This window comes from Lygodium microphyllum, chromosome 19 (genome assembly GCF_053477565.2).
Source record: "Lygodium microphyllum isolate KBCC chromosome 19, Lygodium_microphyllum_v1.1.10, whole genome shotgun sequence".
NCBI classification, from domain to species: domain Eukaryota; kingdom Viridiplantae; phylum Streptophyta; class Polypodiopsida; order Schizaeales; family Lygodiaceae; genus Lygodium; species Lygodium microphyllum.
Genome location: NC_141153.1, coordinates 6480583 through 6505281, shown reverse-complemented (window position 1 = coordinate 6505281; position 24699 = coordinate 6480583). Strand labels below are relative to the sequence as shown.

The window sequence follows — 24699 nt, the reverse complement described above, 5'->3', positions numbered from 1 at the left end:
CGTCTGGTAGACCCACTACCCGTGCTCCCCTCCGCACCCCCCAGTTGCTCCCTTCCTCTGCAGCAACTTTCTCCCCACTGATAGCAAAGCAACGTGATAGGTAGGTCCTCAGCAAGGACGCGCAATGGAAACCTGTGGTCAGACGCCAGTGCATTTTGCGAGTGTCCCCCAGTCAAACACCTTGCGCACCATCCTCTCTGAGGAACAATTCTTAGCCATCCGCGCCACGGAGCTGGAGTTGAAAGAAACAACGATCTTTGGTCAGGTCGTTGAACACTCCCCATCGAGGGCCCAGTTGTGGAATCGGCTCCACTCCACACTGCGCATTGGCACAATGCAGATCGCGGAGATAGTCCTCATCGGCCAAGGGATCTTCATGGTTCGACTCACCTCTGTGGACGCAGCTCATGAGCTAGGGGAGAGCTCACCCTATGCCTCCATGAAGGGGGTCATTTACATGGTTCCTTGGTATAGCGGCTTCACAGTGGAGACATTTGCGCTTCATAACAGATTTCTTAGACATCCAGTCACCTTACTTTTCCCCGAATTGGCAGTAGAGTACCGCCAATTAGCGGAGGACTTTGGACGGCTCTTCGGCACAGTTCTTCTTGTCTCCTTCGCGGATGTAGTGATAGCTACAGGAGTCCCAAAGGTACGAGTGGCTGTGAAAGACATAAAGAGTATACCAAAGTTCCCGGAGATTGAGGCAGGATGTCACTCCTTTAGGCAGCAGGTTATTGTGACTGGGCAACCAAGGTCATGCCTGCGTTGCCACGACTTTGGGCATCAGGCAGTAGATTGCACATGTTTCGGAGGCAAGGCGGCTCTGTCCGACAAGCCCGCAAGTGGACGTTGACGGCTTCACACAGGTCTAGAGACGACAGAGAGGGAGACGGTAGGGGGGCTGTAGCCAGCTCCTTAGACACAACCTCGGCAATTGGGAGCAGGAGGGCGAGTGATGTTCCTCCCCCGAGCAGAGCACTCCGCAGCCCCCCTTGCCCGCTCCACCCGGCCGCCGCAGTCCCCCACATCCACCACCCGCCCCACAGACTCCCCCAACACCCGTCATGTATCTTCGACCACCCCACCATCCCTCAATTTTCTTTCCCCCCCACCACCTTCCCTGTCGAGCACCTCGCCTATGCTGATCCGCACTCGGTATAGGTGATCCCCCTCAGACCCACCCTCCCTCCTCCCATAGGAGATGTGCCACACACGCCTACATCCTCCTCGCACTAGCAATCTTGCTCTCCCCACACAGCCACCAGCTCATCTGCCCTTGCCACCTGTCACACTTTCTTGAGACAGGTGCAACTGTTACCACGGGAGTTCTCTTCCGCAGTAGCCCATGGTCCTACTTGAGAGTTACGGAGCACGAAGAGTTTCTACTACCTCCGGAGGTGGGGATCTTCGTGGTACGTAAGTCAAAAAGGGGCAAGGTCCATGTACTAGCACCATTGGATGGATCAAACTACACCTTCTTCCTTTAGTCCTCTCACTCAGGGGATTGGATGACGACACAGATAGAGGAGGTGAAGAGTCAGGTGGCGGACCACATCTCCCAGTGGATGGGAGGAGGACTAGCACTGTTTGCATAGCAGTGGCTAGGTTGCATGATGGACATTAATTGGTGGTTGGCCGGTGACGAGGTTCCACAGTTGAGCATTATCTTTCGAGCCCCTCCATAGTGGAGAGCTCCGCGGGATGTGATCGAGTGGCCCCTCGCACAGGCGGCCCGTTTCTACTAGTGTACAGAGTCATGACTCTCAGCATGGCGGATAGATGCATTGGTAGTACCACCCAGAGCATCTATCACCCCTATGGTCCACACCCGAGGGCTACCATGGGGGACTGGAGTTCACCGTCCAGGCTTGCGGCAAAGCGCACTTGTATGCCCCGACATGGGTGGGGATTGCATCAGGACTCCCGGAGGTGGGACTCTTGGATTGTTGGAGGAGACTTCAACAACCTGGAGGCCTTAGAGGACAAGCAAGGTAGAGGCAGAAACTACTAGGGCATGGTTGGGGAGGAGCAGGAGGCATGGGAGGTCTTCCTACTGGTAGTAGGAGCTCGCGATGCTTGGAGAGACCCAGCTTTCCATAAGAGGGAAAGGTCGTTGGACTTCTCATGGGGATAGAGGTAGCTAGGCGGAGTCCTGCTGGAGCGGTTGGACAGGTTCTATGTGGGAGAGTGGGGATGCTCTTGTGGAGGCCAGATAGGGCAGTTGGCTAGCACCACTCTGTCCAATCACTACTTGGTCCTCTTGACACTTGATCCCCCAACATTTTCCCTAGGTACACGGTCGGTGTCGGATCCTTTACTCGATCTATGGAAGGGAGGATGTGAAGAGACAGATTGAGTAGATTCAGACTAGGTAGTCGGGTAGGAGGGACCGGATCGCAAAGGAGGTTGTAGAGGTCCTAGCCGAGTCGAGCAGTATCTGCTAGGAGGCAGCCCTACAGAGGCCAGGCAGCAGAGCTAGGAGGAGGAGAGGGCACTTCAGCGGGACCTAGCAGCCATGCATAGATTACTATAGGAGGCACCGAGGGATCCCATCCTCCACGCACAGGGGTGTGCACGAGCAACCATTGCTAGCCTAGAGGACAGGCACTCAAAGTTCTCATTCGGCACCTCAGCAGCCTTTCGGGCATGGAAGGGGGACACGATATGCGGGGAGTCCTTTCAGGCACACCAGTCGAGCACCTCCGGAGAGCAAATACGCAAGAGGGTCTCCAGGAGTGCAGACCGAGGCTTGGCGGGGAATGGAGACCGTCCTTGAGATGGATCTTTACGACGGCCCAGATCACGCCCCCCAGATCCCCCTTCCTACTTAGCTTACTTCGTGTGTGGCAGGGCCTCCGTAAGGCCCTAATTCAGAGCTCCAGGTTGCCAGGAAGAGATAGACTGTCAGCCGGTGATCTGGAACCCCCATGTCAAAGATTAGGAGGGGGTACAGATGGGCAAGTGCCCCCACATCCAATGGGTTGGTTGGGAGGCCGGCCCCCGGCTCACACCATTAGGACCTGGCGGGAGGTGTACAGGTTGGTGGACGAGGAGGTGTTGTAGCGAGTATTAGGTTGCCAGAGAGGAGTCAAGTCCAAGAGAAGGGAGATTGACACACCAATACCTTAGGAGTTGCTTGGCCCCCTGGTATGAGAGCCGGTAGAGCTCGGAGAGGTATGGGTCGCTAAGTTTTCATCGATAGGTATCCCCCTAAAGGTGGCAGGTAGAATAGGCAGTTCCCCGCATGGGACTTTCTTCACCGTTCAGGAGGGGGGGCGTCTGGCCCTTGACAGATGGCAGTAGGATAAGGGGATAGCTGTCCTTTCGTGGAGGAGGATTGGGTGGTGGGCATTCAGGGGAAGACATGGCGACTGGACCCCTATGTTTTCTAGGAGGATGAGGGGATAATTGTCCTTTTGTGGAGGAGGATTCGGGTGGTGGGCCTTCAAGGGAAGGCATGGCGACTGGACCCCTATGTTTTCTGGGAGGAGCTCCGAGAGTGGCGCCTTTGGATTTGGGAGGGCAGACCACTTGATGAGCTAGAGTGGGATCCAGGAGAGTGGCTATGGCTAGCCACTGCGGTCGCCAAGAAGCCATCGAGGTTCCTGGAGTGTATAGCCAGGATTGGCAGACACATGCTGATACAGGAGGACATGGATTGGGTGCCATCGCGTAGCAGTAACTGGGTGGAGCACAGCATCACAGATGCTTTCCGACAGACTTTCTGGCGCCGCCTATGGGACAACTGGAGGCCGAGGAGGGTATCGTATTTCGTATGGATGGTGGCACATGGAGGCTTGGTAGCAAGGAGTTGGTTAGCCTAGATCTAGAAGGATGGAGGATGTAAATGCTGCACGCAACAGCTTTTGGAAACTCCCAAGCACTGCCTCTGGTCATGTGAGGTGGCGCAACTAGTGTGGAGAGGAGCATGCCGCATCCTTCGCAGCATAGCACCTAGCCTTGGATGTATCTCATGGGGAGCTTTTTATTGGCAGGCAGTCGGCCAGGCTCGTCACCTTCTATATGAGGCTGGGATGCAGGACACGATCTTCCTTATTGAGGCTTGGGTCGTGCGCAGTCGCCGGCTTGGAGGTTCTACCCATCCGCTAGGTATTGGAGCCCAAAGCAGATTGCTCTGAGGTATGGGAGATTGTAGGGAGTCTCACTAGATGGATGGAAAAAAGTTGTGTCACGAAATCCTTCTCCTCATTGGTAGAGCACACTCTCTCTCTATATGCTAAAAGGTCCAAAAGTGACCTCAAACTCCTGTTAATGCATCTCCATTCACTGCATACATCCCAAGAGCATGACATGCGTGTCTCGCCATACATTTGCCTTGTTCAAGTGTGTTTCCTTTGAGATTTGGGTTCTTTGCTAAATGTACATACATCTACACACAAGCATTAGGCTCTAGATTACCAGAAGGTTAGCAAAGTTTCAAGTGGTGCACCCCTTTGGGGTCTTAAGTGGTAAGAGGAGAGTCACCTCTCTTTTAGCTTACCACCTCTCTTGGCATTGGCCTTTTTCTTATCTGGAGTATACATGGAAGATATTTTTAATTAAGCAAACAACAAATGCATGTAGGAAAAAGAAACTTTGGTCTTCTCATGAATTACAAAAAATGGATAATAGATTGGGTGTGGAAGGCACGGCGTCAGGAGGTTTTGGAGGAGAGAGACTTTCTGTACAGGCGACTTTGGCAGAGCTTTGGACCTCCATCATCCACTCCCTTCGCGGCCGATGGGACCAGGTGCAAGGCGAATCTCGAGCTTCGTCAGGAGCTCCGTTCACTTCATGTGCACTTGGGGCTGTTAGGAATTGTTTTTCGTGATGTAGGTAGGCAGTCCCAAATGGTGGTACACCCCTGCTCCATAGCTTCTTGTCCCCATCCCCCCTAGACCGCCTTGAGAGGCCTGCATATTTGATATTTGTGTGACTCTATATCAGCTCCAACTAGTATGTTGAGTAGGAGCACTTCCTTGTATTCAGGGTTTTTTTGAAGTAATATAATTAGCCACACTTTATTTGCAAAAAAGAAGAAGAATGGTAGCCCATGGGAGAGGATGGTTGCATTGTGCCATTGTGTGTATATGAGAGAGAGAGATGGATGAATCATGAGAGAGGGAGAGGGGAGCGAGAGTTTTTAAGCTTGTTAGTTTAAACTTCAAACTTTTCTATTGAGTCTTTATGTGAGAGAAAAAAAGGATAGAGAGAGAAAAGATAAGAGGGAAAGAAAAGAAGAAAAGGAAGAAAGGAAAGCGCAGAAAAAAAGGAGGAAAAGCAGTCACTTTTGTGACCGTTGGCATATGGGGCCACGGCGTAGTTGGGCGGGGAATAGATCGGACATGTCACACGATGGGCCGGACAGGACAGGATGGGCCGGATGAGTTGACCTGTCTGTCAGATGTGGACAACCCTGCTCTAAGCAGGAAGTCATGCTGGTTCAATTGGATCTCGAAAGGTTTTGATTATTTGGATTGGTCTTTTGTGGTAGAGCTCATGCATGCTATGGGTTTTGGCCCACACATGGCTCGTCTGATACACACAGTTAGTACGGGTGCTCCTTTGCAAGTCACATTGAATGGTAGGGTTAGCGAGCCATTCACTCTTGCATGCTCAATTAGACAGGGTTGTCCTTTGAGCTCCTTGTTCTTTGCCTTGGGTGGCGACCCATCTGGTCTTCTCCATGCTCTCTCATTTGGTGGAGATAGGACAACTAGCTGGTCTTTCCCTCCCCTTTGGTTAACATTTTGTGTGCCAATCGATAGTAGATGACACATTCATGATCCTCAAAGTGTTGGGATAAAGGTCCTTTATTTACTTCCGTGTATTGTACACGTTTATTATTTAGTTGTACATGTGAATGCACCGTTACATGCCCTAAGTATAAATACATTTTATTCTGTGTACCAACACATTGTTGGTACACCCAAAAAATCAGATCGTACTCTCTCTCTCTCTCTCTCTCTCTCTCACTTGCTCACTCCTCTAGTAGCACTCTCAACAACTGGTATTAGAGTAGAGGTTGTGCGCGCTTCCCGAGACCACATGCATTAGTCGCCTGTTGCAACACTGACAAGCGATAGACGCAGCGAACAGGTCGTTGTGCAGAAGGCCTGTGCAACACAGGTCGTGCTGAAGAGGAGTAGCAGGCAGCTGAGCAGGCGCACGTGAGGGTCCAGCAATCAACGGCTGCAGGTCGACAGGAGCACAGCTGCGGACTCTTAGTCCAGGCGACATGCAGATAGGTTGCAACCAACAGCAAATAGGTTGATGCAGGGACCAGGCGGCAGGCACTACGCGTGGGACGGAGTTGTGGTGACCAGCTGGACAGCACTGCGCACGGGACGGAGTCAAGCGGGTCAACGGAACCTCCCGTCATCTTTTTTTCAGAAATTCCTTTAATCTCACTTATCCCCTTTCTCTGATGGGGGTTCACACGTGGAAGCACAGGTTTTAGGTTTATGCAAATCTGGTTCGGAAAATTTTGGGCTTTTTCCAGATTTGATCTTGTTTATGCTTGACAGTGACATTTGTGTCAGAAATCGCAGACATTGTGCATGTTGACCTTAGTTAAATTGGGGATTTTGCCAAATTTGTCGGAATTTTACTCATTCAAGTAAAATTTCTTGACATTGGACTCGGAAAAATTGGGGCTTTTCATGTAATGATGAAATTTTGCTCAATTGGGTCAGATTGGCTGACATTTATGCACAGTTGGATCTGGAAATATGGGATTTGGTGCAGATTTTGGTGAATTTCTGTAGTATTTTCTCGTGTGGTGGCTAGTTTATGTAAAAACAATAGAGATTTATTTCTGGTTGGGCAAGAACAACAGTGTATTTGCTGGTTCAGCTTGTGCTCTTGCAGTTCAGTGCATTTACACTAGTATTTGTGATAAAAATGGCTGCAACTTCTTCTTGTTCTGACATTAAGAGTTTGATGGAAATCAAACAGTTTGATGGTTAGGGCTTTGACCTTTGGAAAGTCTGTATGTAGGGCATATTGTTCTTAAAGGATTGTGAGGATGCTTTGCAAGAAGATAAACCCGCACAAGTGTGTGATGCAGATTGGGCCAAAGTCAACGAAAAGTCTATGGTTTATATAAAGATGGGTGTCATAGATGACCTTTTGACAATTATTAAGGGCTTAGATATTGGTTATGCAATATGGGAGAAGTTGAAAACTACCTATGAGATCACTACACCTATTAATCGGATGCATTTAATGCGCAAGTTGGTGAATATGCGACTAGATGAGTCCAAGCGTGTAGCTGAGCACAGTCGAAAGGGCCGCAAGAAGCTTGATTGCAAGTACTACAAGAAGGAACAAGAGAGAAAGAAGAATGCAGGAGACAAAAAGAAGAAAGAGGATAAGACAGATGTATCTGAGGCAACCAAAGGCAAGGAAAAGGCCAATGTGGCCTCCAGTAGTCATAGAGGAGCTCTCGGATGTAGAGGTTGATGTACTACGTGCAGTAGATTATGATGCCCTTGTATGTCACATGCAGAATATGCAGATTACCAAGGTTGATATGATTGATGCACTTTTGTCAGTTGATGATTGTGTCACTCAGACTTGGATTGTAGACTCTGGTGTCTCTTTCCATGTAACTCTTAGCTTGGAGTGTTTTGCTATGTTCAATGCAGGCAGTTATAAAAAAGTATATCTTGGAAATAACCATGCTTGAGCATTGATGGGATTGGCACTGTACACTTGTCTTTGGATAATGGGCAAGAGCTTGTGGTGAAAGATGTCAGATATGTGCTTGGCATCAAGAAGAGTTTACTATGTGTTGGACAGCTTGACTGTATGGTTACACTACACTGTTTGGTGGTGGTTTGTGGAAATTGAAAAAGGGCTCCATGCTGATTGCAAAAGGATCCAAGAAGGGCACTTTGTATTGTCTGCACTGTAAAGCTTTGAATGACAAGTTTCTTGCAATTGCTGAAATTGACTGTCATTTGGAGTTGTGGCACAATAGATTAGGTCATATGAGCCAGAAAGAACTTGATGTCCTCACCTCTTTGAAGAGGGTCGATGGAAAAGGCTCTAAACTTGACTTTTATAATGACTATCAGTTTGGAAAGCAAATGAAAAATTCCTTTTACTCTGGTGTCTCTTGTAAGTCCAATGTCTTGGACTAAGTGCATTTTGATGTATATAGTATGCCAGTGAAATCGTTGGGTGGTGCTGCATATTTTGTCTCTTTTATTGATGATTGCTCGAGGAAGATTTGGGTTTATTTGTTGAAAAAGAAAAGTGAAGTGTCTGTTGTTTTTAAAACTTTTCATGCATTTGTGACCACTCAGACAGGTATAAAGCTGAAATGCTTGAGAATTGATAATGGGGGTGAGTTCACATCTACTGAGTTTAAGTCCTTTTGTGACTTGCATGGAATCAAGAGGGAGCTTATAGCTCCTTACACCCTTCTTCAAATGGGATGGCTAACAGATACAATAGGACTTTGTGTGAAAGAGTGCAGTGCATGCTGCCCATTGCTAATCTCCCTCATGAATTTTGGGGAGAGGCACTTAAAACCACAGTTCACATTTGCAACTGCTCTCCAAACAGGTCCTTAAATTATGGCATCCTTGAGGAGGTTTGGTGTGGCAAATTGGCCTCATATGACAATTTACGGATATTTGGTTGTGAGACTTTTGTGCATGTTAGAGATGAGCTGAGAAGTAAACTTGGCCCGAAATCCACCAAAGGCATTTTCATGGGCTATGGTGATGAGGGTGAATTTGGCTATAGAGTGTGGTTACCACAGCCAAAGAAAATTGTTTGCAGCTGTAATGTTGTGTTCAATGAGGCAAAATTGCTGATAAGTACTTTAGCCTTTTGATGAAGACATGAAAAAGGTCAAATTTCAGAATTTGCAGCCAGCTATTACTTCAAATGATGAGGCTCATGTTGCTGTACCACAGGCTGAAATTGATGATCAGTTTGTTATTTTTGAGCCAAATGATGATGGACATCAAATAAAAGCACAAGGAGGTCATGGATAGCAAGATAGACTTGCTGATTATGAAAATGAAGGTGTTGTACAGCATGAACAACATGCTGAATATGGCTTACAGCAGCCAATAAATGCTGAAAATAACATATCTCCTGATGTAGACCCAATTTTTGAAAATGTAGATCATTGGGTAGTAGGTCTACGCGCTTAAGAAGGCAGCCACATAGATATGACCCCTCTTTGCACTATGTGATGCTTACAGATGAGGGTGAGCCTCTTACATATAAAGAGGCTGAGTCATGCAAATTCAGTAGTAAGTGGGAGCTAGCTATGCAGGAAGAGATTAAATCTCTGTATGCTAATGGTACTTGGGATCTTGTGTCGTTGCCCAAAGGAAGAAAACCTCTTCCAAACAAATGGGTTTACAAAGTAAAGACAATTGATGGAAACCCAAGTACAAGGCAAGATTAGTTGCCAAAGGGTATGTATAGAAGGAAGGGATTGTGAATTCCAAGAGGTCTTCTCACCTGTTGTGAAGATGACCACTCTAGGTGTGCTTTTTGCTCTCACTACTATATTGAATTTAGAGCTGTACCAAATCGATGTGAAAACAACTTTTCTGCATGGTGACATTGATGAAGAAATCTACATGAAACAACCCGATGGTTTTGTAGTTCCTAGAAAAGAGTAGTTGGTGTGTAAACTAAAACACAGCTTATATGGGACAACTTTTCTGCATGGTGACATTGATGAAGAAATCTACATGAAACAACCCGATGGTTTTGTAGTTCCTAGAAAAGAGTAGTTGGTGTGTAAACTAAAACACAGCTTATATGGGTTGAAGCAAGCACCACGGCAGTGATATAAAAAGTTTGACACTTTTATGCTCTCTCATGGGTTTACATGCAGCCATGCAGATCATTGTTTGTATATGAGAAAAGATATAGATGGCAACTCCATTATACTTGTTTTGTATGTAGATGATATATTGCTAGCTGGGAAAAGAAAGACTAGCTTGGATGCTCTCAAAGATCAGTTGAAATCAGCTTTCTCCTTGAAAGATTTGGGGAATGCAGAGCATACATTGGGCATGAGGATTTGCAAGGATAGAACAGAGAAATTGCTGTTCTTATCTCAAGAGAAGTACATTGAAAAGGTACTGGACAGATTTAACATGGCTAAAGCTAAGCCTCTTGGGGTGCCCTTACCTCTATATCTTAAGCTTAGTAAAGCCAACAGCCCAAAAGATGACGTGGAATTCAATGCTATGAAGCGAGTTCCTTATGCATTAGCTTGTGGCTCTCTTATGTATGCTATGGTTGCTACTCATCCAGACATTGCTCATGTAGTGGGAGTTGTCAACAGGTTTATGTCAAATCCTGGCAAAACACATTGGAAGTCTATCAAGTGTATTCTTCGATATCTAAAAGGTACACAAAGAAAGTGTATTTGCTATGGGTAGGGTGCACTTAGTTTGCAGGGTTATTGTGATACAGATATGGCAGGTGACTTGGACACTCTCAGGTCCACTAGCGGATATGTCTTTACAGTTGTTGGTGGGGTTGTTTCTTGGTGCTCCAGGTTGCAAAATATTGTAGCACTGAGTACTAGTGAAGCTGAATACATATCAGCTAGTGAAGCTTCTAAGGAAGCTATATGGTTGAGCAGACTTGAGAGGATCTCGGCATGTCTATGAGTACTCCAATGCTGGGATGTGATAGCCAGAGTGCTGTGTATCTAGCTAAGAATGCCATGTATCATTCACGCACAAAGCATATAGATGTACGATATCACTTTATTAGACAGATTCTGGAAGATGGTCTAATCACATTGATTAAGATCAAAACACAGGAAAACTTTGTAGATGTTCTCACTAAAAGTCTAAGCAAGGCTCAGCATGAGCATTGCATACGACTAGTGGGAGTTGGTTAGAGGTTCACTTAGGACCTTTAAGTGGGAGGTTGTTGGGATAAAGGTCCTTTATTTACCTCCATGTATTGTACATGTGTATTATTTAGTTGTACATGTGAATGCATCCTTACGTGCCCCAAGTATAAATACATTTTATTCTTTGTGTACCAACACATTGTTGGTGCACCCAAATAATCAGATCGTACTCTCTCTCTCTCTCTATGTCGCTCTCACTCACTTGCTCACTGTTGAGATTTGCAATCACATCCATGCTACCTCTTTGTAAGAGCAGATGGACTAAGGAGATGCAGGCTCTAGGAATCCCATAGGCATAGAGGGAAAGATTGTGACCTACCCAACTCTATTTAACATTATACTTTCTTGTCATTTTCATATGAGATGAATGCAATGTCACTGTCATTTTGCTTTTCAGTTTAGTGTACCTGCTGCTTGGTTTGTGTCCTTCAGTCAAGTCACTTGTCTTTGTGATGTCCAAGTACATATGAGTTTGGTCTATGTCTACGAGCGTCCATAGCTGCCATGCTCTAGATCCTGTGTTTTCACATGGTATCAGAGCGCAGCTGAGCATGGCTTAGCATGTCTCAAGTCCTTTCTCTGCTCTCGTAGCTCTCCTCCATCATTGCCTAGCTCACTCATGACTTCATATTCAACTCCATTCCCACTTCGAGCTCCACTCAAACTTCTCTTTTGCCATAGCCAAACAGCACATAGCTCTGATTGAGCTCTTGGATCTCGCAATAGACACATTATCTCTACACGCTTTCTTCTAAGGATCTGTCCTTTGACTCAAGGCGCAACTCTGCATCACAACACACCTCGACATTGAGCCTCCCTCTGCCCAACATTGTCAGATTTTCAACTCGTTGTGTCATTCTGTGTCCATCTGTATCTGTATGTTGGCGTGGTTCATGCGCTGTGTGCGATTCAATGTGCCATCATGGGGCTTTGGTAGCCTATCTACCAAGCTTCATTTCCATAAAAAAATCTTGGGAAATGATCAAGTCTACAGCCCACACAGAAGGAAAAACCAGGCTTGCCAGCAAACCCTAACTGTGAACACCATAGCCAAAATTACTCAAGCTTTTCCTCTTCTTCATTTTCTCTCTCTTACCACTTGGATTAAGACATTCACTCTGATTTGCCGGGCCACTGAAGACTCCAGCAAGATTTATCCTCAAACCATTGAGAAGGGAATATTTTGGAGATTTTGCTCGCAAATCTTTTGAAGCATAGCCCTTCTCAAGCTTCATTTTCACCTTGTCACTTGAGTCTACTACCAAACCAGACTAGCTTTAAAGCAAGGAGGGGATTTGGAAGATTTGGAGCAGATTTCTGAAGGTTCTTGAAGGCCTCAAGTCCAACAAAGCAAGCAACACTCAGTTTGTCATAACTAGTATCTCTTGATACTACTCATCTAGTGTCTCTTGACACTTGTGCACACTCAAGATCAACCTCTGAGCTAAAAATTGTGAATTGATTTGTTGTTGCCTTTGCAACACCAATATGGAAAAATGACTCTCCAACCGTCGGGTTCAAAGGGGTGGAGTTTCACACCTGGCAGATCCGCATCAAGCTCATCCTAATGAAGAAGGGTCTCTGGGCCACTACAAATGGCAAAGAAAAGAAGTCTCGTGATGCAGACTTGGCAGTCACTTGGGAAAAGAATGATGATAAGGCTTAGGCCATTATCAAACTAGAGCTAGACGACAGCTATATCCACCATGTGGATAACTGTAATACTTCACATGATACATGGAAGAGACTTGACACTTTGTTTGGTGCATAGTCTAAGTCATCAAAGTATGGTCTCTTGATTGAATTTTTCAGGCTTGACATGAAGTCCAGCATACCACTTGCTATATATCTAAATTACATGGAAGGACTTCTAACCTAGCTTACAGGAATCAACATTAAAGTGGAAGAAGATGTTTGTATTGGTGTTCTGCTTAAAAGTTTGCCTCCTAAATATAATAATGTATCAACAACCTTAGTCAATATGCCAAACGCTAAGCTTGTTGATATCAAGATATCACTGTTAGAGGAGGAAAAGAAGCTAAAAACTAAGGAAAAACCAAGCACCACTAGAGATGAACAAGTGTTATATACTAGTAACAAGTACAAAGGCAAGAAGGACCAGCTTTTCTGTGTTTTTTGCAAGAGGATGGGACACACTGAGAAGTTCTGCCATGCTAGAAAGAGGTCCCAGAAGGCCTATCTTGCTGCAGTTAAAGAAGAAGAAGACCATGGAGCAAAGGAAGAAGAAGACCACTAGGAGAAGGAGAAGTCCTTCTACGCCTACTCTGATAGATTGTTTTAGCCTTGTAATGTCTAAAGCCCAAATGCTTCTATCATAAGCTTGTAAACTCCTCATGTAGCCTTGTACTACAGCCTCTGTACACTTTGTGAGGCCCCTGTTACAGCCTTTGGATGTCCACCATGTGTGTGGTACCCATACTTAGCCTTTTCTGCGACAGCCTCTGGTGTTTTGCCATGTTTATGGTGTGCCCACACTTTGTAGGTGTTGCTTTCACTAAAGCCTCTACACACTTTGTACTTTTGGTTGTGATTGAGGAGGGGTGTTGAGATTTGCAATCACATCCATGCTACCTCTTTGTAAGAGCAGATAGGCTGAGGACATGCAGGCTGTAGTAATCCCATAGGGATAGAGGGAAAGACTGTCACCTACCCAACTCTATTTAACATTGTACTTGCTTGTCATTTTCATATGAGATGAATTCAATGTTGCTGTCATTTTACTTTTTAGTTTAGTGTACCTGCTACTTGGTTTGTGTCCTCCAGTTGAGTCACTTTGTCTCTGTCATGTTCAAGTATATATAAGTTTGGTCTATGCCTATGAGCCTTCATAGCTGCCATCCTCTAGATGTAGTACACTCTCAACACAAAGTAGAACGAGAGAACCTTCACAAGGCATTGAATGTATGGAAGCTTTTTGGGCAAGCCACTGGTCATCGTATCAATGCAACCAAACCCTCTCTCATCAGTTGTGGTGAACCAAATTTATGGTCTTTACAATGGCAAGGGATGGTGATGTCGTGTGGGAATGTTACATGCAGCATTTGGGTTACTCCTTGAGTGTTGATGTTTAGCCCAAGCAATTGTTGCAATGGATTTCATAGAAATTAGAGGTCGAAGTTTCTTTATTGGAAATTGCAGGCTTGGCCTTTCCACGTCTGCCTTAAAGTGGCATAATTCATCATGGTCCCCATTCTCACTTACTTTTTGCCGCTATTACCTTGGACTGCCTCGACCTTACGGGTTCTTACCGGACACATTTGCTTTGATGCTGTGGACAAAGGATAGTTTGCATGTAGGCATCTCCTGGATCTCTTGGAGCCATTCTTACACTCCTAAAAGTATGGGCTGTGGATGCGCACACGCACATGGTTGCTTTTCGATGGTCTCTCTTTTGTGCCATGTGTACTGATTGAGACCCTTGGGTCTTTGTTGCTCGGTCCTTTTTGGAAGAGCAGGATGTGGGTCATGGCAATACGACCATTCATGGAACTTGATGGCAAGTTTTAATGTTGATGCTCCCTTTTCCTTGTCCTCTTCTTTCCTGGTCCGTTAGCTCGTCTACTTGTGGAAGTTGGTTCTTCAAAGGCCTAGTGGCACCCTATCGATGATCATTTGGCCATGAACTGTTTTTAGGTAGTGTCCAAGCTGTATTGTGGGATAGGAAGCAAGAGGCTCGTCCTAAATTAAATCACATGGCACGACTAGGCTTATTGTTAATTTTCGATGCCACTTTGGTAAGTTGTTGGGGGTTGATGTCTTTCCACACCACTAGGAGGGGTTTTCACATCCCTTGAGGTGATAGAGACTTGTTGGACCACCTTTTCATGACAACGGTTTCCCTGCCCTTGTTTTTGATCATCGTTGGCAAGATTGGGACCTTGCAGGTCAACTCCATTTGGAAAAGGCTTCCGCTAATCAAGGTACCATCTTATAATTAAGGATCACCACAGGCTGGTCACGTAAGGCCAATATTGTTTGGGCCTTGCATGAATCTCGGGATTGGTGGAAAATGATGGTCATGGAGGTGGTTCAATAAGACACCCTGCAAAAGTAAAGTCTTTCTTTAGCGTCATGGTTGGTGGGCTGCCCCTTGCTGCAACACTTGCAAAACACTGCATTTCCAATGGCTCCTTTCTTTTTTTTTGCCTCACCAGTGTAGAATCTTTTTGCCACCCTTTTTTGGTGCCCTTTGGCAAGGAAAATCTAGTCTCTATTGTCTACTATTTGGACGGTTGTGGTTGGTATGTCACTGCGCCCCTTTGATTGGGTCTTTGCTCGGCCCAAATATCCTACTCGAGTACAACCACATATTAGTATTCTATTTCCATTCCTCTGTTTTTGGGGTTGTTGGTAGAATTGGACAATTTGGAATGCTTTTGTTTTTGATTCCACGTTTGGGGGGCTAGAAACATCTTGCTAAGTTGAAAGGTCTCCTACATTGGCAGCTGGGCCTTATTTGGCACACTGATCTCCTTTCTAGGGAGGACTTGGTCCCTTGGCATATGGCAATCTTTGCTGCTTCTTTCCTGTACCTTTTGTACTCATTTAGTCATCTGACCTTATGTAACATAGAGCTGAGTTTCTGCACAATGGCCTAGAGCCATCCTGCATCTTGTAACCTTGTATCTTAATTAATACAATTACCTATTTATATATATATATATATATATATATATATATATATAGAGAGAGAGAGAGAGAGAGAGAGAGAGAGAGAGAGAGAGAGAGAGAGAGAGAGAGAGAGAGAGAGAGAGAGTCGATCTGCAGCAGAGGAGTTACTGGCTTTGGTCCGTTCCTTGCTCCTGGATTCCCCGGATGATGATTTTCTGCTGTCATTGGAGAGGCATTTGGCCCATCTTCTTCAAGTATTTCAGTTAAAATCTTATCAGCAGGCCAAACTGCATAACTTGACTGACACATTGCAAGATAGTGCCTGCCAGTCTCATAAGTTCTTTCGTGCCTTGCATGCGTCTCCGGCTCGCGACAATATGACCAGACTCCAGGATTCGGAGGGTCGCATGGTCACTGATCCGCAGACCATTGTCAATATGTGCAGAAATTATTTTATGGAACTTCTTGGTTCTTCTCCCTTGCCTTCTAGCCAGGTTACGCATGCCCGCTCGGTCTTCTATCATCTGGTCCACCAGCAGGTTCCATTGGATATGCAAGCCACTTTGGAGGCGGATATTTGTGAGGAGGAGGTTATGGATGTTTTGTTGCACTTGCCGACGGATAAAAGTCCTGGCTGGGATGGTCTCACTAATGAATTCTTTCAGAGCTCGGCCACGCAGTTGGTGAAGCCATTGGTGGTCATGTTTCAGCAGGTTTGGGAAACAGGGGTCATGCTCTCCTCATGGAAAGAAGGCCTTATCAAACTGATTCCAAAGGTCCCTTCGCCGTCAAAGCTGCAACACTGGAGACCAATCTCTTTGATGGGCTCCATGTATAAAATCTACTCCAAAGTGTTGGCGAATCGGCTTCACAAGCACCTTCCCACTATTGTGCATCCTCTCCAATATGGTTTCATTAAGGGCCGCAACATTCTGCATAATATCTTAAATGTGCAAATGGCTATTGACTATGCGCGACACTCCGGTCAGGAAGTGGTATTGATTCAATTGGACTTGGAAAAGGCGTTTGATTATGTGGACTGGTCTTTCATTGCAGATCTCATGTCTGCTATGGGCTTTGGTACCCGGATGTCCCGATTGATCTACACCATTAGTGCGGCGGCTTCATCCAGAGTTATGCTCAATGGTGGGGTTACAGAGCCCTTTGTCCTTGCACGCTCAGTCAGACAGGGTTGTCCTTTGAGTCCTCTTTTCTTTGCCCTGGCAACTCACCCGGTCCTTTCAATGTTATCCTCCATGGCAGATTCTGCTCAGCTGGCAGGGTTGTCTCTTCCTTTGGGCCAGCACTTCATTAGCCAATCTTTGGCTGATGACACCTTTATGATTTTGCAGGCGGACAGGGACAACATTCGCAAGGCATTAGATGTTTGGACGCTTTTTGGTCAGGCCTCGGGGCTTCGCATCAATGCCTTTAAGTCAGCCATTCTCAGTTGTACGGAGCCCGATTTACAGTCATTAGGCTGGCAAGGCCAGGTGGTTTCCCGTGGCTCTATTGTCAAGCATCTTGGATACCCATTGGGGGTGGATGTACGGCCAAAGGACCTACTGGAGTGGATTTCACAAAAACTGGCGGCAAAGCTTATGTATTGGAAGTCGCAAGCGTGGCCCTTCCATGTCTGCCTCAAAGTGGCTCAGTCAATTATGCTCCCAATGCTAACGTATTTCCTGCCATTGTTGCCATGGACGCCTACTACTTTGAAGGCTCTCACTCATCCCATCCGTTTCATGCTATGGAAGAAGGATTCCCTGAAGACAGGCATTTCATGGATTTCCTGGTCACATACATGTATCCCTAAGCGCATGGGTGGTGGAGCTCTTTTGGATGCAGAAAATCATATGCTAGCTCTCCGCTGGTCCCTTTTTCGTGCCATGTGTGTGGATCATCACCCGTGGACCATCATAGCTCGTTATTTTCTTGAGGACAGCGGGCTCCGCCATGGAAACACCCGGCTTCGGGCCTCCTGGTGGCATGTCCTTAATGCAGACTCCCGTTTTTCTAGCCCCTCTTCCGCTTTGTTACTGCACTTGGTCGGCTCGTGGAAAGTGGTGCTCCAAAAGGCCCGTTGGCACCCGGTAGGGGACCGCTTGCAGACTAACTCCTTTCAGCTGGAATTGTTGGCAGTATTGCGACTACTTTCATGTGAAGATAAACATCAGCTCAGACTGAGATTTAACCGCATGGCCCGTTTAGGTGTGACGTCGGTTGCGGATGCTACCCTTGCCACTCGCAATGTCCTTGTATCGTTTCGGACTGCTAGACGACTGTTCAAGATCCCGCGCGGATACCGTGATTTATGGGGAAAGCTTTCGTCGGAACTTCAGGGTAGGCAACCCTTTCCTGCCCTGGCTGTGGATCGCCCTTGGCAGGACTGGGACCTTGCAGGCCGGTTGAGTCTGGAAAAGGCCTCTACTAATCAGGTGTATCATCTTCTCATTTAGGATCACCAATGGCTGGGTGACAAAGCTAATACTGTTTGGGGACTGCGGAAGTCGCTGACATGGTGGCAGACAACGCTAATGGAGGGCTGGCTGAATAAGGCACCTTTCAAATGCAAGGTCTTTCTTTGGCGGGTAATGATTGGTGGTCTTCCTCTTGCCTCGGCCCTTGCCAAGCGTTGCATCTCGAATGGCACTTGTTTCTTCTGTGCCACAACGGCGGAATCGGCCCGACATCGTTTCCTTTCTTGCCCGCTCGCCAAGAATATCTGGTCACTCTTGTCGCACATTTGGCGCACTGTGGTGGGGTCCTCACTAACTCCTTTCGACTGGGTTTTTGTGCGCCCGAAGTATCCCACACCGCCGCAGTTGCATATGAAGATCTTATTTCACTTTTTCAGATTCTGGGGATGCTGGCACATTTGGACCACGCGCAATGCTTTTCTCTTTGATTCGGCCTCTAATGTACCGCGTCATATTGCCAGGCTTAAAGGCCTCTTGCATTGGCAGCTAGATCTCATCCGACACTCAGACTTGCTCCCTCGGGAGGATTTGCTTCCTTGGCATATGGCAATTGCCTCTGGGTCGTTGCCATGATTGGTGTAACTTTTTAGTGCATTACTACGGGGATTTCCCACACGTTGGCCTAGGGCCCTCGTGCCTCTTGTAATCAGAAAGAGAGAGAGAGAGAGCGAGAGAACTTCTTCACCTGATGGCTTAGTGTCATCAACTATCTTGTAATCAAGTAATCTTGTATTTTTTTCGTAATTAATACAATTACCTTTTACGAAAAAAAAAAGAGAGAGAGTGTGTGTGTGTGTGTGAGTGAGTGTATGTGTGTGATGAGATGATGGTAGGGAGATGGCACAAGCAGGGTGGAAGTATGGTGCATGGGCAAAACAGGGCGAAAGGACAGGGAGAAATGGGCCCAAAAACAGGCCCTTCAAAGTTTTAAGTTTACTGTTCCAAGACAACCCATTCCTTTTACAGGGAATGGCCTTGGACCGTCTTGGGGGACTGTCAGGAACTTGGCTTGGAATGTTCCATCCCTGGAGAATGCATTCCTTGTCCCTAGCTGTGAGGGAACATCATTCCACCATTCGGAACCCTGCCATGTTGTAACTTGTTATGATAAAATGCTTCCCAAGGTCACATAGAAACAGTGCAACCGTTTTGTCGTTTATGGGACTATCAGCCAGAACCCTGCCATGTTGTAACTTGTTATGATAAAATGCTTCCCAAGGTCACATAGAAACAGTGCAACCGTTTTGTCGTTTATGGGACTATCAGCCAGATGCTACCTTGATGGTATTTATGCAAATGACAATGATGTAATTATTATGCTGTAGTGAGCCTCTTCACCTCTAAAGAAGCTACCTTGAGGATATTTATGTGATGGCAATGATGTAGTAAGCCTCTTCACCTCTAAAGAACGTATACTGCTTCAACCAATGGTCACCAAATGAAAGGTGATTTGTCTCGCATCATTGGAAACTTGCTGTAAAGGCTTTGGTGATCATTGCAGATCCACAGGTATCTCATTCATAGTTGCAGGGGAACACCATTCCACTCCCTTGGGAATGGGGAACGCGTTCCACTCCCTGAAAAAGGCTAGGGAACAGGGAATCCTGAAGAGGGAATGTGCAGCAAGGGAAACAGCCTGGGGAACGAGGGGAATGTGAAGGGGAACGTTAAGGGGAATGTTAAGGAGAATGTCCAGGCTGCCCTTCCACCAAAGGGGAATGTGGGACTTCAATGTTCATTGTTGGGAAAGAGGTAAAAGTCTCACCTATACAAGATGTCTTTGCAACATCACATTCACACCTCCATAATCATATCTATGGACCAATTGTTGCACTCAAATAGGTATATGCCAATCCTCTCTCTCTCTTAAACAGCTCTCACCCTATCTGTTTTTACTGTTTACAGCACGCGTGCACACACACACACACACACACACACACACACTCACACACACTATCTCTCAAACAGCTCTCTGCATTTATATGAAATCCTCACACACACACACACACACACACACACACACACACACACACACACACACACACACAATCTCTCAAACAGCTCTCTGTATTTATATGAAATCCTCTCTCTCTGTTTCTTTTTTGCAAAGGGAAATCCTCTCTCTCTCTCTCTCTCTCTCTCTCTCTCTCTTTTCATGAAGATAATTGAATTGAAAGGCAATATTTACATAAGACCATCAGGCCAGCTAAGAAAAACAAAATAAACACAAAACAAGCTGAAAGGCCTCTAGGACCATAACACAAAAATATCACATAAAAAGGACAGCTGGAGTGGAGTGAACAATATCCAGCCAAGGAGCAGCATTGTCAGGAAGAACTAGGTCAGTTGAAACCATAGTCTCTCTCTCTCTCTCTCTCTCTCTCTCATGCTTTCGGGCTATCTTGATGCTTCTTGTCTCTTCATCTAGTTTGATCTTAGATTATCATCTAATTGGGCCTTATGTGCCATTTCGATGTAATTGATGCATCATCTATGGAATAGACGATCATGTTGTGCAAATTGTTTATGCTTCATTTGAAGTTTTTTTGTAAAATATATAAATCAATGAATCTAGATATATATTTACTATATATACAATAGAAGTCATTTCCCGCATGTTCCTGTTCCCCTTAGGGCCTCATTCCCATTCCCTCAAGACCTCCGTTCTTGTTCTTGTTTCCATTCCGTGGCTACTATGATCTAATTGTGGTAATCGTCTCGCTCATTACCACCTCCAAGCAAATGTGCTTAACATAGAAATAGCAGCCTTGAGAGATGGACACATACTAGTGCCTAGTCTTGTAGAGGAAAGTGAACAATGGTGGACAACTTCACTCAATCGGACAAAGAAATGCTAGCATGTCAGGATTGTCAAGAAATGATTGAGCAACTAGAGAGACAATAGGGTTTGTGGGGAGAAACAAGAGTGTGTATGGCAAACACTGAGAAGAGAAGAGAAGAGAAGAGAAACTCAAATGAATGAATGAAATAATGAAGTGAATCTAATACAAGGGTGCCGTAGCATGAAAGATGCCCCGAAGCAAGGAGATTGCTGAAGAAGCCTCTGAGTTTGCAAATGTAGGAATGATGAGGTGTCAGTTGGAGCAAGGAGATTGCCATCAAAGGGTGAGGAGCCTTTGAATCTACAACGCAGGGAGGATGAAGAGTCGTTGATTAAGGTGACCTCTGAGACAGCCCAAATGCAGGTGTTGGATGCCACCTAGAATTGGTGCATTGTTGCCTAAAGGAAGGGATATCAAAAACTGCCAAACGCAAGGATGAACCACCTTTGATGATGGAAGCGCCAGCTGGAAAAGTGATGGAGAGTAGCCATGAACCAAAATGCAAGCTTGAAAAGATTGACACTAGGCTGATGATGTAGATGCTTGGTGGAGGAGGACCTCCAGGGCAGCCAAACGCAAACACTGAGATGACGCTTGAGAGGTGAGAGCTGTCACGAGGCTAGTGGAAGTTGATGCTAGGTGGGGGTGAGCAGCAAATACAAGGGGGAAGGTGCTTGGAAGCTGTCGCTTGTGTGTGGGAAGGAACGCTAGCTGGAGAAGATGCCACTATCACCATAAATTTAGCCCAAGGATGTTGGAGAATGGCACTTGGCAATAGGGAATAGGGAAGGAGATGGTGGAGGGAGAGATGATGATCTCACGAAGTGAGTGAGTGTGGTACAAAAATAGCTGAAGATGAGCTGAATGCAAATCGTAGTGTGCATGATGATAGATAACAGGTGAGGGAAACTGATTCTGAACAGATGGAGGTAATATGTGTGAAAAGACAGGCTGCTGCATTTGAGACTATCCCCAAAAAAGGATGGTGGACATACAGCAACCCAAAGACCCAAATAATGTATGAAATGAATGGCAACGGACTAATGGAACAGCTCCTTATGTCTCCAACTGCTAAGGGATGACCATAATACCCACATATGTCTTGAAGTATATGAACTCCCTGTTTGTATAATATCAGGAGCTTGTTTTATCTTTGTATTCAGTCAACATTAATCAGATGTTGGATATTCTTCTGTATAAAAGTTGCATTAGTAAACATCCTTGCTTTCTCTCAGTTGCAGAGATTTAACTATGCAGATTGTGGTTTCTGCTAGGAAATGGAGGCATATATCCGAGGGTTGATCCCTAATCTTGCACAGCTTCGAGAAATACCAGTGCCCTTCTTGCCAATGTATTGCCGAATAGCAGCTCGCAAGTTTTTCTTTTTCTGTGATCCACACAGGCGAGGTATGTTTCAGGGAGGAAAGTAAAAGTAAGAATTGCTAGAGTATTGGCATTGTCAAGATACAAACTGGCACTCTAAGTACATCTGGGATTCTTGTCTAGTGCTTGGTTTTTTTCCCAAGAATGTTCTCTATTGCAAATGAAAATTAAGATGTTCTGGTGCATGAAACATCGTGATGCTGTTACAAGTTGTTTTTGAGATTGCCTGAAAAGAACCTGTTCCAAAAAGCTGCTATGGTTAGGATGGATCCCTCTAAGTAGTCTTGTGAGCGTACCTGTCCTTGACAAGCTGACTCATCTAGAAGTACAAATATTAAGAGGGATTCATTGTCCAAGGAGAATATGAACTTTATTCTTAGCATGGAGCAGCACTAAGAATCATCTGAGCTTTACATAGCAAGATATCCTTTAGTTTTATAATGGGGGCTAAACATGTGATATGTATGGCAAGGGCTGCCCAGTATCAGAGCTGTATGCTGATGTTGGTGGCACGGCAATAGACGTTGGACAGGGCTACATTCAAGATTTTCGTTCCTCCCTGATTTTCTCTGGTTTATGAGTTCCATTTTACTGCCTTTTCTGGGTGATTTTGTAAAGAGGTTATTAGCTGTAGCCTCTGTTCTAGTTAATGTATGAAGAGGTTAACAATAGAATCCGTTGTTTGCAGGAAAGCTTTGCATCAAGAAAGTTCTTTTGAGCAACTGCCTTGCAGAATTGATGGAGCTTCATCAGGTATGCATCTCTATGTGTATTTTCATGCTGATTTAACAGTTTGAGCTTTAAAAAATCTGAAACATGTTTGCCCAAACATAATTCCAAACATAGAACGATTGGCACCAAGTTCAAATACATACACCTCTCTCTCTCTCTCTCTTTCTTTGTAATAGGTAATTGTATTAATTATGAAAAAGTACAAGTACAAGATTGCAAGTTTACAAAAAGTAGGATGGCTCTAGTCCATCATGTGTAAAAGATACAAAGTCACAGCAAAGGAACAGAGGAGATTACCATTTGCCAAGAAACTAATTCATCTTTGACCAAGATATTAGTATGCTGTAGAAGGTCAAGCTGCCATTGGAGAAGTTCCTTAGGCTTTGCAACAGGACATTGAATGCCCAAGGCGGCATAAAAAATGAATGCATTGCGAGTGACCCTTTTATGCCAGCAACCCCAAAATCTGAAAAAGTGAAATAGGATCTTCATATGAGGTTGTGGCAGACCATGGTATTTAGCTTTACCAAAAACCTAGTCAAGTGGATGCATCCTTGTGCCTACCATTGCAAGCCAAATGTCCAAGAGAAGGGCCCAAAATTTTCTGAGTAAAAGGGCAGGAAATGAATTTGTGATGGGAAGACTCAATCGTAGTTCCCATGAGAAATACCTCTGCGGTGAAGGGCTGATGCAAGGGGGAGGCCCCCCACCACCATTCTCCCCACCAACCTTCTCCAAATGAATACCTTGCATTTGAATCATGTCTTATCGATCCATCCCTCCAATATTGTCAATTTCCAACTAGCTTTAGATTTGCGCAATCCCCAAAGAGAATTGGCTTTGGTGGTTACCTATGTGTGGTCTTTGATCATGAGATGATAAATGTGATTAAGTGAAGAGGGCTGAAGGGTCAAATGCTTGCAAGATTTGAGTCTTGCCAAGGGCAATCGGAATCTTGAATAGACTCCACCGTAGAGATCATTGTAGCTAGGAGGTACCCGAAAGACTCTTATGATGGTGCGAAAGGACATTAAGGTGCCTAGGGGCAAGAAAGTGGCATGAGCAACCGAGTCAATCCAAGACATGCTATGCAATGAAATTTAGGTCTCTTCTGGGATTTTCCTTCCCACAAAAGAATAGGAGACATTGCTAGAATTTCCATTGGCAATGAATTAGCCGCTTGTGTGTCCTTTGTTAAATGCCAATGTGCCTTGGAAGTTGGAAGGGACAATTTTCTAGGAAGACACCAAATGAGTAAGAAGAACCAAGGTAGATGTAGAAAAGTGAGCCTTAGCATTAAGCACATGCCACCAAGAACCTTGAACCCTTGTACTGCCATGCCAAAGACCCCGGTTCTCAAGGAAAGTGTGAGCAATAAGAGTCTAGGGTTGTTGACCAATACACACGGCTTGAAACAGTGACCAACAGAGGGCTGTCATATGGGACTCCACATCCAAAACAGCCCTGCCTCCCATGGATTTCGAGGTGCAAACATGAGTCCACGATATCCAAGATATACTTGCCTACATAGAATCTTTCTTCTAGAGCATGAAATGGAAGTGATAGGTGAGATCCTTCGAGGCAGCATTGGTCCAAGGCAGCAATGGCAAGAAGTAGGCGAGCATGGGAAGCATAATGGATTGGGCTACTTTGAGCACATAGAATGACCAAGCTTTAGATTTCCAATTGACAATGCTTGCTTGTAATTTCTATGATG

At 45.5% G+C, this 24699-nt stretch overlaps 1 protein-coding gene across 1 annotated transcript in view; it reads left to right on the top strand.

The window, feature by feature from the left end:
- The window catches only part of FASS (tonneau 2 (TON2)), a 107958-nt gene that overhangs the window by 71889 nt on the left and 11370 nt on the right, over positions 1-24699 (top strand). The window contains exons 9-10 of the mRNA XM_087701019.1: positions 22142-22274; positions 22939-23003. Coding sequence (XP_087557145.1) covers positions 22142-22274; positions 22939-23003 — 198 coding nt within the window. The remainder of the gene's footprint in view (positions 1-22141; positions 22275-22938; positions 23004-24699) is intronic.